The sequence below is a fragment of the Pollicipes pollicipes genome, unplaced genomic scaffold, assembly GCF_011947565.3.
Source record: "Pollicipes pollicipes isolate AB1234 unplaced genomic scaffold, Ppol_2.1 Scaffold_3447;HRSCAF=4054_pilon_pilon_pilon, whole genome shotgun sequence".
NCBI lineage: Eukaryota > Metazoa > Arthropoda > Thecostraca > Pollicipedomorpha > Pollicipedidae > Pollicipes > Pollicipes pollicipes.
In genome coordinates this window covers 37,733,956-37,747,829 of record NW_023596297.1, presented here as the reverse complement: position 1 = coordinate 37,747,829, position 13,874 = coordinate 37,733,956, and the positions used below count along the sequence as shown (strand labels likewise).

The 13,874-nt window shown below is 48.2% G+C and overlaps 1 protein-coding gene and 1 long non-coding RNA gene across 5 annotated transcripts; one reads left to right on the top strand and one right to left on the bottom strand.

Moving 5' to 3' along the window:
* Positions 1-572: 572 nt before the first annotated feature.
* LOC119092519 (uncharacterized) lies at positions 573-5,386 on the bottom strand. Its single transcript, XM_037215478.1, has 5 exons — positions 5,338-5,386; positions 2,576-2,693; positions 1,344-1,564; positions 843-868; positions 573-711 (listed from the first exon to the last, which is right to left on the bottom strand). Exons 1-5 carry the CDS (start codon positions 5,350-5,352, stop codon positions 573-575), a joined length of 519 nt encoding a protein of 172 aa, XP_037071373.1. The 5' UTR covers positions 5,353-5,386.
* Positions 5,387-5,666: 280 nt separating this feature from the next.
* Positions 5,667-13,514, top strand: LOC119091912 (uncharacterized). 4 transcript variants are annotated; one of them, XR_005093464.1, is made up of 6 exons: positions 5,667-5,700; positions 7,775-7,870; positions 8,699-9,044; positions 9,306-9,541; positions 10,460-10,619; positions 11,269-13,514. It is a non-coding gene; the product is annotated as an uncharacterized LOC119091912 (long non-coding RNA). The 4 variants fall into 4 exon arrangements; XR_005093461.1 differs by having other exon boundaries at positions 10,460-13,514; XR_005093463.1 differs by lacking the exon at positions 5,667-5,700 and adding an exon at positions 6,111-6,145 and having other exon boundaries at positions 10,460-13,514.
* Positions 13,515-13,874: the final 360 nt, after the last annotated feature.

Sequence of the window (13,874 nt, the reverse complement as noted above, 5' to 3'; positions counted from 1 at the left end):
GCTGCTTTTGATGCTCATGACCGTACTAAAGCGTATCCGTGGTCCGTGAAAAGCCGACTACTCTGGGGCTTCAATCAAGTTTAGGTTTTATTTCCTACCATTTGTACACATGCGAAGTGTATTTTACGTTACCAACAACACCCTAGAAAAGTTTGACTTCATTACATTTTCGGCCTATGGAAATGAACATACGACACAATGCTTGACTATGAGCTAGACACATCGGACCTCACAATAAATAAGTTCTAAAACACCACTCTCAAGGCCACCATCACCTGCTTCTCTCGCACTTATGATTCCTGACATTCTTGGAGCCACACACGCCGCGCTCCTGTGAACATTTGATGCAACGCAGCACAATGACCCTGCCACACATCTTCGCCGCTAGCCAGCCAGTCATCTCGCATGACGGCCATCACAGGAGCACGAACACGCGACAGGCAATGGCAGTAAAAACATCGCTTCACGGAGGAAGAGAATCATCAGCGATACATTGCCGCGGCCCCAGTTCGTTTCCATCCCCTGCCTGATCCACCGCGTGAAGCAGTGCGGGATGCGGGCAACAAAATCCATCAGTGACGCATGGGGACGAGGCTGGTTGCCGTCAGCGCCTGGATAAGGACGGGGTCGGTGGCAATCAGCGCCCGGCGCCGCACGTCATGTGCCGTCCCATGCGTCGGCATGCAGTCGGCTATCAGCTGCTTGGGCCGCCTGACCACCGGTGTGTCGCCACCGCAGTCCGGCCGGCTCGCGTAGTGCGGTGTCTCCACCACGGTCAGCAGCAGCGGGCTGATGTGGCCGGCCAGCCAACAACATGGGCATGGCGTGCACAACTAGCGTGCGCAGCTCCACCAGCGTCACCAGCGTCCTTGGGAGTTAACACAGGCGGTGACATCACCCAAATCTTCAGGCGGTGAGGCACGATTGGTTTGGTCACAAGCGACATCTTGTCAGTTTTTGGTTAGAACAAACAATGATAGTGACTACGTCGGATTATTACTCCACCACCTTGAAGGTCAGAAACGAAACAAAGCTGAGAAGGATGTCACTGGGCCATACCACCATGCCAATGCTACCACATACCACACGGTTATCACTTACATCTCGCGAACTGACCTTCTCCAGTGAACTGATACGGACAGGCCCAAAGGGGAATTCCAGGACACATATTCCAAAACGCATTGAAGCCTGGCTTCCCAACACGCATCTACCAACTATGCATATGGCTATCCCGTCCAGTGAATCTAATATCAAATTATCCATCAGTAAGTTCGTCTACATTCAAAACTGGATCTACTAAGAGCAAGCGCGTTTTCACCCCGAAAAAAGAAGGCATATATCACCTCGCCTGACCCCGTGTTGTCTCGCGGCCTCTTGAAGATGTTAGCCTCCGACCCGTCGTTGTCGGCTGCCGCCGTGGCCAGGAGCTGGCCGAATAGCATCAGCTTTACCATCAGCAAGCGCGTCAGCAGAATCAGGTGAACCAGCATCACCATGGGGAACGGCTTGCCAGACGCCTGCTCCCCAGACACGGCCGATGGCAAGCCCGGAATCGGGCTGACAGCTGTGAACACGACAGTGCCCCGTCAGACCAGCGATCGGTGCAGGCGTCGCGACGAGACAGGCTTCAACGACATCGAGTCTTACAAACATCGCCTGTTACAATACATAACTTATCAGCAAGCCAGGCCACCAAAACGTGAAACATTATCATTTTATGCCATTTGCATTATGCCATAACATGAGCTGAAGATATGTCATTGCGCAAACATCACCAAGTGGTACGCACATCGCGTTGAACGCATCTAAATTGAGACCAAAGCTTAGCAGAATTCTGCAGCATGAATACCACATACAAAAGCGTAGAGAAAGATCCCGAATAAATTCAGCAAGTAACACAACCGCTGATATGTCACTCGTGAACAATATCTTAACCAGATAGAATCATTTTAAATATTCGGCAGCCAGTTGATAGCAACCACAGCGAGTTTGGGGTGGTTCAAATTGTCACCACAGATACTTTACAGCCTATTCTCAGCGGCGGCACGGCAAAATGATGAAAACGTTCACAGTGGCTATGCACCGCGTTCTAAAGACCGCTTGACCGTCAAAGTCGCACGAATCGACAGCTCAACCCAGTGTTCTAATATTCGGTCACTTGGGTGGCATGTATGCGGATACTTTTCATGTTATTACACCCCGGCTTGTGGCTCACTGCCGACTGCCCATCCCCTTGTTCAAAATCAGCCAATCAGCATCGGACTGCGCGGCTGTGAAACCAGTATCTATGCACCTCAGGCTTGACAAATGCACTACGTAGGTCAGGTGTCTGGGTCGGGTCAAAGGGCAACGGATTGGCGCGAGCCAATTGCGTGCGAGGCCGTCGCCGGGTAGCCAGGATTCTGGTAGCATTAATTTATATTTAAATCCCGCACAGCCCGCTGAATGCATTTTGGAACGCTGGCTGAACTACATCCACAAGTGAGACCCACCATCGCGACATACTCTGAGCGAGCACCGTCCGATCCAATCCTTCCGTGATCCCATGCCGGTCCGCATCCCTCGGCGAGCTCACCAGTCTCGGGCGCCGCCCTGAAGACAACCTCTGCGGGAAGCACCATAACCACGCCGTTGGACTTCATTTTGGCCGGCTGGCTGTGGCAGGCGGCGGCCAGTGTGGCACCGTGACGCGCCTGGAATGGCACCGGCGTTAGCAGCACGGACACCTGGCTGATGCCGAACGCCGGCCACAGAGTGTCCAATTTCAGCTCCAGCAGCGACACAAGGTATGCTTACACATGCCGACGGCCATGGGGATGGATCAGACAGAACATTCTGGGGCAGCCAGGGACACTGGTCAGAGCGTCCTTGCTGGGGCAGCCAGAGACGCAAATAAAAAGCACAAGTTCCAAAGATACCAGCACGATGGCACGGCCAGAAGGCACAGGTACTGCGGAAGCAAATATACATCAATGTGCAAAAAAGACGACAAACCGCAAACAAGATGCTGTTAACTGAGAAGAGGTGAACAGAGCAGCCTAGTCGACTCGATTTGGGAGCCAACGGAGGACTGTTCGTAACTATGCAAACTCAAATTCTCTGACCTTACTCCGAGACAAGTATTTGGCTAAGTAGTGACCCCCATGTCGGTATATGCACCTCATCCCACCCATCCCCTTACCAAATGTAAGGCCATGCATTCGTGCGTCCGTAACAGTATGCTGAAAGCTGAAAACTGCATGTAAGTCCGCAAAAAAGAGAAGATCAACAAAGTGCAGCATCCATTTCAGCAGTTCCAGGTACGCAAGAAACGGCGAGGGCCGTACCGCGGTTTTCAGTTGGAGTTGTGAAAGCGTTGGAGTTGTGTCCCGCTGGTGAAATTTTGGGTGCGCCTATGCATAAGTGTCACATATTTCTATCGGCCGTCAAGCCGATGTCACCCTGCGGAACGGCATCGCGGAACGCCTTGTGGGTGCCGTTTTTCCTGAGCGGCGAGGCACGGCACTACTGGAAGTTCGTACGCCTGTCCCCCGTCGCCGGCCACGTTGACTGTCGGCTACACCGGGCCTGAAGCCGAGGCCCGGCGGCCGGGCGACCGAGAATGTCCCATCAAGCGTCCCAGTTGTTACAGTTGGGTTATGCGCCCGCGTGAAGGGGGAGGGGGAAGCAGCCAGATCAGAATCAAGCACAACGCGAATTGTAAAGACCGGCCTTTCGGGCACTTTCGTGCCCTGACCTCAGCGGGGTGTGAACTGCATCTGTGAGAATTTGTGTTTGGTTTGGGCCGCGCGATCATCATAGGTGTGGTCATCAAGCTTAGGTCGAATCACAGCATGATGCATTTAGGGCTTATTTCCCATGACTTAGTTTTATCATTGAGTTAATCGATCTATTTTGTCAATAAATAAGGTGCACTCTTGTGCTTGTGTTTATGCATTTCGTATCTCGTTGCCCGCAAACCCCATGACAGAACGCAAACCTCATTAGTGTGGAAGGCGGCATCAGGAGGTGATTAATGAAGCGTGTCACGATGCACTGACAGGGCCCGTTCGAGCGTCTGGGATTTTGCACAGTCCTCACTATTGGTGGCTTAGGGCACCAACGCATGCCCAATATCTATTCACAGCAGCACAGTCTTGTGACAGTTCTTCTCACTGTAAGGACTGCAGACACCCCTCTTTCCACACCTCCCTCTTGGGTACCTGTCACTGACAATTTCATTGCGGGCCCTGGTATATCTAAGCAAAAAAAAGTATATTGCTATAGTTATCATCAGGTTTCTAAGGAAGAGCTAGCCTTTATGATACCCTTGATATAATTAGACTCATACAGCAAGTTATGAAGCTTGGACCACAAAGCATGCAATGGAGCAGCTACAAAAAATGTCATACCTGATCACTTTCATGGAAATTATATATCCATCACATAATGTGCCTACATGCACTCATATACCTAAGGACGACGATGTGATGATGGAAAATTGATGTGACATGGGATTCAGTCCCCAAAACAACCATAATATGTGATCACACAAGATTGCAACCTAATCCTATACATAAATATTCACAGCATTATGTTTTCTAGCTGTCATTTGTACTGCTCACATCTCATGCCCACCATTCGTCGTGTTTAAGGCGGAACATATCGTAAATAATTTCAAAACAGATAGAATCATGCTCCTACCCTCGAATTTTAATAACTACGATAGCGAGCTCCCGAGCGCCGCACGCACCGCACCGCACCGCCTCGACTCCCAAGCGCCGTTTCTGCGTTGTTGCGAAAGCACAATATTTCTGCTTATCAAGAACCATAAAACATGTACGGGACCAAGGTAGCAATAATCAAGCAACCAAAATCGTTTCTGATCGAGTTTAGGAACATTTATGAAGCACACAGGCCAGAATAGTCCAGAACATATCCTAAACTAGCCTAACCTAACCAAACCAAACTTAACCTAACCCAACCTAACCTAACTGAGAATAGACCAGAACTTAAGCTAAGCTAAGCTAACCTGACCTGACCTGACCTGACCTAACCTAACCTAACCTAACCTAACCTGAGAATAGACCAGAACCTAAGCTTAGCTAAGCTAACCTACCCTAACCTAACCTAACTAACCTAACCTAACCTAACCTAACCTAACCTAACCTCCCCACCCTATATCCCCTTCAACCCAGCATCACATTGGCGTCCATGTTCCATGCCATATATAGGTGCCATGTAGTGAGCTTTTATTTAGCTGCCATGTTCTCATTTTGCTTCACATTCCCCACCCAATCCCCCTGCAACCCATGGTCCCGCTGGCGTCGAGGATCAAATTTCATGGATTCTTGTTACCTTGGCCCGGTACATTTTTATGGTTCTTGATGCTGCTCGATGCGCAGTTATGTTGTGACCCGCGCAGTAATGGCGCCGGTGTCGCGGGTGCTGTGTGTGTGTGCGGCACTCGGGAGCTCGCCATCGTAATGATAAAAAATTGAAGGTAAGATCATGAATCTACCTGTTTTGTGATTATTTACGATATGTCCTGCCTTAAACACGACGAATGGTTTACTTTGGCCCCGTACATTTTGTAGAGTTCTTGGTAAGCAGAAATATTGTATTTACGCAACGGCAACGCAGAAACGGCGCTGGGGAGTCCAGGCGGTGCGGTGCGCGCGGCGCTCGGGGGCCCGCCATCGAAGTTATTGAAATTCGAAGGTAGGGGCATGATTCTACCTGTTTTGAGATTATTTACGATATGTCCTGCCTTAAACACGACGAATGGTGTACAATGATTTTTTTCTAACGTTAGGTAGGAAAGTACACCCTGACCCCATAATGCAGTAATTTTGCACCACCAGGTTCATACATGTCCTCAAAAATGCAGCTATAGAAACACAACACACACAAGCATATACAAGACAGCAGGCAAAGCTCTGAACTCCCTGCAACTAGCGGCCCAATGCCGCCTTACACTAAAATCATGGAGAAAAACCTGTGCCTTTAACATTACCATCAGGTTAACAAATGGGTGCCGCACACACAAACAGCACCGTGCAAAACACACTTCTTTAGCTTTCGTGCATACCACACAAAAGCTTCAAACACACCATAATCTCAGGCACAATGCGATACACGTGGCCTGGCGCGTCGCAATCAACTCGTGAGTTGGTTATATTTCCATACGGCGCAGCGGAACATGTTGAAACGCTACCGTAATTCGCTGCACTACAGTACCACAGTGATCGTTTGATGTTTATCACGCATAGAACCAACTTCTCGCACAGGATTCTGCATTTTTGCACTTCCTTGCCTCCAATGCTGCCAATGCATGTATGCTTGACACGTACAACCATCTGAAATATTTTTGGAGGGTGTATAAGCTCGGTGCGTAAACACCCTCCGTTTTGGAGGGTATATAAGCCCGGTGCGTAATCGCCCTACGTTTTGGAGGGTGTATATGCACAGCCACTCAGATTTATTGTGCACATGTACTGAAATGGTTCTGAGGGTTTTGCTGTTATGCTTGTATGATAACCTGTATTTTTGAAGCCTGGAGCAAGGCTGTCAGCCATCTAAACATTTAATAGTAATCCTACAGGCTTGGGCTGTTAAAAGTACTGCTAAGTGCAATTCTTTCCCTAGCTTAAGAAAGCTGCCTGGGTCTGTGAGTGTTTGTTTAGTAAATAATATGTTTAACCAGAATGTGTCATTCCAAGTGCACACATGTGCAAGATGGCAAATTTGGTTTTGTTCAAAGGAGAGCTTAACCTGCCATGAAAAGGAGCAGCATGCCAAGCCAAAGGTATACCTAGTTTTGCATAATGTTACCACAAAGACTTCTGAAAATCCTCATCTAGCTGTGTGTTGAATTACATGAGTGAGTGCATAGTGTGTTTTGGAAGAATGAAAATGTTGCTTGATCTGTTAAGAATCAAGGTGTAGGCTTGCAACTGATTAGTTCCACAGATGAGGCTATGAGACATTACCTGCCCAAGTTTGCCATGTCAGTGGTATTGATATTCCAAGACAAGTGCAGGGATGTGCTCCATGATCAGCTGCCAGTTTGTTTTGAAGTAGATTAGCCCAAGGAGAAAAGTGAATGATGGAGCTGTATCATTTTATTTGGAAAACGCTATGCCTGTTTTTGAGCATGTAAGTGTAGGAGTTGAGTGCTGAAAGCCAACTCTTGTATATGATCCTGATTTCAGTTCTTCTTTGCCAAGACAATATGAAATAGGCAGTGTAGATTGACTTTCATTTTATTCCTAAAACAACAAGAAAGGCAATTTTCTCAAATATGTGATGGAACTGAGCCCATTCCATGTGATGATCCATGGGTGTAACCAACTCATGAAATCCTTTTGATCAACCTGTCCATAGTTGGAGCATGGGTACAATTGGGAGCAACAGGTTTTAATACAGTTTGAGGAAGTATGTGATATGGGCCAGGGGTGCGTGAAGAACTTGAGTAGGTTTCAAGCAAGGACTAAGTAATGGGAATAGCATAGCCATGAGAAGCAGCCCCATGATCATGGAAACAGATTTAAGAGTGAAAATGCACCAGGGTAAGGCAACATGGAGTTAACCTGGTTATATGTCTGTTTCATCCAGGCCAGTTATGAATGTAGTGAAATTGTGCTGTTCATGACACTTGTCACGTTTGTTTTTGAGTTCTTGCAAGAGACAGTTAATGGACATTGCATTTCAGAAGTTTTCACCATGCCTGTGATTGATATGACAATGTCAGCAAATGTTCACATATGCTGCCTTACATTTCCCTGTATTTCAGAAACTTCAGTGTCAGTACTGTGATTTCCAAGGCAGCGCATTGGCGGTAGGTGTTCATTGTGTACGAAAACATCCGGAGCACTCCCGTCATGAACAGGTAATCTTACAGCTGTTTGGTAGATTTGGTCTTGTGCATTTTGTGTAAGTAAGCATTCATGTGGCAGGCTAAGTGCAACAATCAAACTGATATCAATGTGCAATGATGTTTTTACAGTCACTTGTTTGAAAGCAAGACCTGTCTTCACTGCAATGCTACACAGGTTTCATGGGTGAGAAGCACCTTTGTTCATTTAGCTTCCACTGTGAGATTTCCTGGATGATTTGATGTAATGTGTTTGGTTATGCATGAGTGTCTTGTAAATGTAAAATAGCACCACAATTTTTCAAGTTAAAAGTCAAATACCAGTCCCTTTCAAAGCAGTTGAGTCCTGATCCAGGTCTGCACAACCGGGTGCTGGGTGTCGCGGTGACAGGAGACAAACACATGCTGATAGAGGAGGATGTGGGCAACTGTATCTCCAAGTCCTTTTCCACTGTATTGCGAATATTTCGTTCATTCGACTGTTTCGTTCATTATTCTTCATCATGTGCATTTTGCTTCACACATCAATGTTCGTCGGCCTGTCGCTCTTGTGCGGTATATCACGAAGTGGGAGGCATCTTGCTCTAATATGTCACGTTCCTGCCTCACCTTACCGTTGCAGCGTTTCCTCCTATCTAGCATTCAAATGTCACACAATTGGGTTCCAAAGACTAAATGACTGAAATGGTAGTGTTTGTCCAAAAACCAACATGTCTGTCCGAAGGTAAACATAGCCTGTGTCTGAAGATCAGCGTTATATCTGTCCGAAAGTCAACATGTCTGTCCGAAGACCACCTATTTTCATTTATCAAAAGGCGTACTGACGCAACCGTGATTTTTCAGAGTTTCAAGCATGGAAGGACCAGTATGAGGCTGACACCGGAGCGGTGTACAACATCGCTTCCAGCCGACCCCGGAACGGTACAACCGCCCGCCACTTGTGCTCCCGTGTACCTGTACCGTGTACCTCCCGGTCCGGCGTGTACGCACCGGCGGGGACCGGGAAGAGGCGGCTCAAGTCGCAGGGCATGTGCAAGCTGGGCTGCCGCTGCACGTCGGATGTCATGGCGACTATTCGAGAGGACGACACGGTGCTGGTGACGGTGCACCCATTCCATTATGGCCACAGCATGGGTATTAGCAACATCCCACGTCAGGATCCCCAGCCTCCACAAAGCTGCCATTAAGGGTGAGAGTTGAGAAATGGTATGCTGATATCAGGGCGTAGGATTGCTCGCCACGACTTCAGTGTTGTGTGAGAACAACTCATGCAAATTGTAGCTGTTAGAATATAAGCTTGTAAAATTTATCACACTGTCATTGGGGTTAGGTGCCCAGTACAGTGTCAGCTCGTCAGAAGTCATTCACGCATGCAAATCGAAGTACTGCCAAAGCACTGATCCGAATGGCGTATAAAGTCAAATATTAACGCCGTCGTCTTCGCTTCCAGAAAAGCTGCTGACTGGGGTGTCAATGTCTCGCATCATGAAGGATGTCCGTGAGGCGTTCTGGGCTGAAGCGGCAGCAGGCACCAGTTCCAGTCGTTCATATTGACTCCAGCGGCGCGACCTCCACAACATGTGTCGGTCTGTCGGTATCACAGCAGCGGATGGCGGTGCGGTGAAGAACCGCAACGAAGTGATCAGCGTGCAGATGTTCGCAGAGGAGATACGATCATCGGATCAGGTTGGCAAATCGGCGATGATTCGCGTCATTGCACGTAGCTGGCATGTCGACAGCGGACATTTGAATTTCATTAGGCCCGGACCCGCGCGGTTAGGGTCATGGGTTTTGGAGCTTCAGGGTCATGGCTATGGACATGACAATGCTTCGATAAAACCAGATCAAGATCCGACCAGGCGTGGCACCTACATATTATCAGCTCATTTCCACTGCGCAGGGCACGAACATTCGCAGCTCATTTATTCGTACGCACTATTTAACAATAAACAGAATGTTTTCGAAACATTTGTACTCCCATGTGAGGTGTGTGTGGGATTGTGAAGCTGGCTATGCGCAATTGAACGCAAACCGTCGGTGCACCAAAGTTGAGGCGTTCGTAATGATTGATAAGTCGGCAGTAGGAGGAGCAGAACCGTAAAGCCAACTTTGTATTGTCTGCAAGTCATTAAGCAATATCAACACTGTTCCACGCACGGTGTTAAATCAGTATGTACCGAACACAGGCTTGTTTCGCCCCATGTTTTGACAAATGCGCAATCAACATACCAATGTTTTCGAAATCCTTCCATCGCAGTCGCTATGAACGTACGTCAGTTTAAATTCCTTTACTTTCTGAATGGAAATCGCGAAGTTTAGTCAATTTTACCGGAATATCACCGGTAGATGTTGAAGCGAACGTTAGGTCGCCTCGAAGCCCCCAAAAAAACTCCTGGCAGGGGAGCAGCCCATTGCTTTGAAAACTTCTTCATATGGATTATCAACTGCACTTTTACTCCCTTGTATTTTAGTATCGTTTGCGTGACATCACTGACGTCCGCTGTGAATTGGGTCGTCCTGCGTCGCGCAGGGTAAGCTGCTGGTGGGTATACGTATTTGCTTCAAGCGTGGTCGTCAGGTGGTATTCGCTCTTTATTATTTCAGCAGCACCTGGTGGCCTTCAAACCTCCAGGTGAAGCGGACAGCAACGGCGCGCTCCGAGATGAAGACTTCGTGCTTGCTTCCTGCTCATCATCTCAGCTGGCGAAGTTCGTACAGCACGGTGCAAAGTTTGTGTGCATGGATGGCACGCACGGCACCAGCGGTAATAATTTATTTGCCCTTCATTCGCTAATGGCGCATCCGTTATTCATTCACTAATGCTTCGTACTTCCTTAATAAGCATAATGCTACGGTCTCCTGTAACTGGAGACGTTCTGGATGGTGACAACTTCTCTCAATGCAATACACTTTATCTGATAGTTGAGACTACTTTCGTAACTGGCCATAGGCTACCAGGGGCGCGATATGCAGATATGACGGAATCAGGTAGCAACGAGGCTTCAGAATGCAACAAAGCAATGGTATCGTCATTCGTTGGATGTGTGTAATGAAAGCAGCGCTACACCTTGACTGCGCGAACCGCTTTTCGTTCACCTTTACGGTAATTGTAAACGATGATGGATACCATGTGTCAGCAATAGGCCAGATCTCCGCGAGGCTGTTGGTTGAACGGAGAATGCAAACAACATCCGTCAGAACATACACTTTGTCAGGGACAACCCGCAAATGTACAGCGTACCAGTCCTTAGATGTAAGGGAGCGGTGTGCTATTGAGTCCTTTTTATTTTATGCCATTTCTTCAAGTGTGCATAGCTATTTTGGTACACTGCAGCACGATGTACGCACGCTGTGTGCAATCTCCAAACATGTGTCACTGGGCAAGTTAGTGTGCGTATTTTTCCACTCTACAGGTCACGATTTTCATCTCATAACGCTGCTGGTGGTGACGGAGACGGGAGCCGGCATGCCAGTGGCCTGACTCATCTCGAGCAGAGAGGACAAGCCTGCCATATCATCCATGCTGACTGGCCTGGTCCGCACCTGCGAGGAGCTGGAGCTGCCGTTTCCCACCGTCCGGTTTCTTATGACAGACAAGGTTATGGCCTTTTATAACGCCTGGCTGGCGAGCACCCGCCAGCATGACACTCAACACATCCTCGGCGCCTGGCACGTCCTGAAAGCATGGAAGGGCAAGCTGGCGATGGTAACCGTAAGTTGTTCTGTTCGCCACGCGAAATTTGGACTATAATGCTTCAGGCACGCTGTTTGTGCAGTGGACACGGCCGTGACTCCACGAAGTATTCGTAAACCCCAGAGTTGGATCGTGTGATAGTCTGACAGTCCATGGGGACCAGCACTGTCTTCATAACTTTTGCTTGGTGTTCCCTCAGTCAGTATGTTGCTGCGGTGCCAGGTCGCCGATATCGAGACCTGTTTTCGGCCGGTGTACCTCACCTTTTCCATTTTTATCGAATGGGAAGGTGCAGCAACAGTGCACTGCAGCGTTCCACAAGTGTTTGTCCAAATAGCTGTTAGTAGCTCAAGTGGCTTATTCATACATTTTGCTGGAAACGACATGACCGTGTGGCCGTAAAATGTTACCAGAAGTGTAGCTGGCCGTGGCTAGCGGGACTTCCCGTTCAGCTGAGGTGTTGAGTCGCTTCAAAGCGCTGACATCTCTGAAACGCCCGACCTCGTTCGGAGTAACCTGTAGTGCTAAATGGCAAGCTCCCTTACCCGATTAACTACAAAAAAGCCTGTGGAGATCCGTCATGTGGAGAAAAGAGATCGTCATGGGTTGATTTGCAATCGTACGTGCTTCACGGAATGAATAAGTGTGCTCAGTTCAGTCTGCGTGAATTGCATTTGCCCTAAGCACGTGGGTTCGAATCCCACCTTTGGCAATACTCTACTAGCCAGAGACCGGTGTGCTTTTGGACAATCGCTATGTACGCGGACATAACTAGTGTTTTATCCACGGGGTTAGACATACATTTATAATGAGCATGTACACATCAATGAACTGGGTCAATATTTATGAATGGATGATTTCTGCAACGTGTGCTGCGCAGACGGAAAATCGTACCGTACCGGTAACGGCCCTCCTCGGATGAAGAAAGTGGCATTTTTGGTGGGAAGATGTTGACCATGCTTACCATATTTAGGCTACGAGCGATAACCTCTGCCCACTTCATGTCCGTCTCGTTTCGTGCACAGAAACTATTAACTTCCGCTCGCCATACAGCATTAATTGTTATGTGGCCAGAGTTCTTATACATGATATTGTCAAAACTTAAATTCTAACATTCTAATTCTAAGATGGTGATTTTGTCAAAACTAGACGTTTCAAGCTGTGCTTACCATGGTTTGTGACCCCATGATCGCTCGTGATCGTCTCTGTTCACTGATCTGATCAAGCACCCGCAAGCACTGGTTTCAAGCTATGTTTGTAAAATATAGTAAGACTAGCAAAGCAACATGACCTGTAACCCCGCCCCTATTCATTTAAGATGGAAAACTTTCCATTGCCAATTTGTAACAAAATCTTGAGAGCATAGGTTGAGATCAGATCCCGATCTTCACCAACCGGCACCACAGCATCATATCAAGGCGTAAAAGTATGGGCACATTAGTGCATCAGACGACGCGCTCGCAAAGAACATGGAATCCGCCTGTTTTGTAGTTTTTTAAAATTTGTATGGCCTTCAGGCAACCGGGTCAGGTGGTATCTTGAAAATAGCCGCACGTCGCAGGCGAAGGGGCTTCTAAAAATCGTTAACGATTTAGAGACGTTATAAAGCACAAGGTATTGTGCTTTATTGTGGATCACCGGGAGCAGGGCCAGTACCTGACGGGAGGACATCTGAGATTAACGTCGGTATGGTCTTCCCTGAATGAATTTATTTAGATTGTTTGACGTTACCGAGACCAGAGAAAAGGGCTTGCAAACAGTGCGGTGCATAGGGACGCAGACATGTAACACAGAGCGAGCCATTGCCTGTCAGACACATTTAGGGGATACGGCCACTTCTAGGTTCAGTGCACTGATGTAGCCTTCTAGAAGGGTTCCCAAAGGCGATTGGCTGCTTTCGCTTTCACTTGCAGGCCTTCTATAACCTGGTGCACTCAACTGTGGAAAGGCGTCTTGCCCCTTGAGGGATACGACAAAAATCAGCGTCATACTTCAGCGCCAACCGGCACCAGAACCCTTTCCCACGGCTCGCCACAGCTCGCTATGGGCAGGCACCCCCAAGTTGTTTTGTGCCCAGGAGTGATTTTAGGTTAAATGGCAAACATGTCGCTGGCGATGACGTTGCGTTTCGCAAGAACATCCTACATGCTGTTTTGGGCGACGGTAACCCAGACGTGAGACTTGACCAGCACTGTCCAGCTTACTCCCTTACTGTTCGACGGTTCCGCTTATTATCAAACGGCGTATAACCCAAGAACAGGGTTTGACCTCACGATTCTTGATTCAAAATGTCAAAAGCTACGGCCATTCCTGGCTCAGGACTGG

What these genes read in the sequence shown, in the direction of transcription:
- LOC119092519 (XM_037215478.1), bottom strand. An exon ending in ACAACACGGGGTCAGGCGAG is followed by an intron (nt 869 to 1,343) that starts GTGATATATGCC and finishes TTAACTCCCAAG; the next exon opens with GACGCTGGTGACGCTGGTGG. An exon ending in GGTGACGCTGGTGGAGCTGC is followed by an intron (nt 712 to 842) that starts GCACGCTAGTTG and finishes ACCGGTGGTCAG; the next exon opens with GCGGCCCAAGCAGCTGATAG.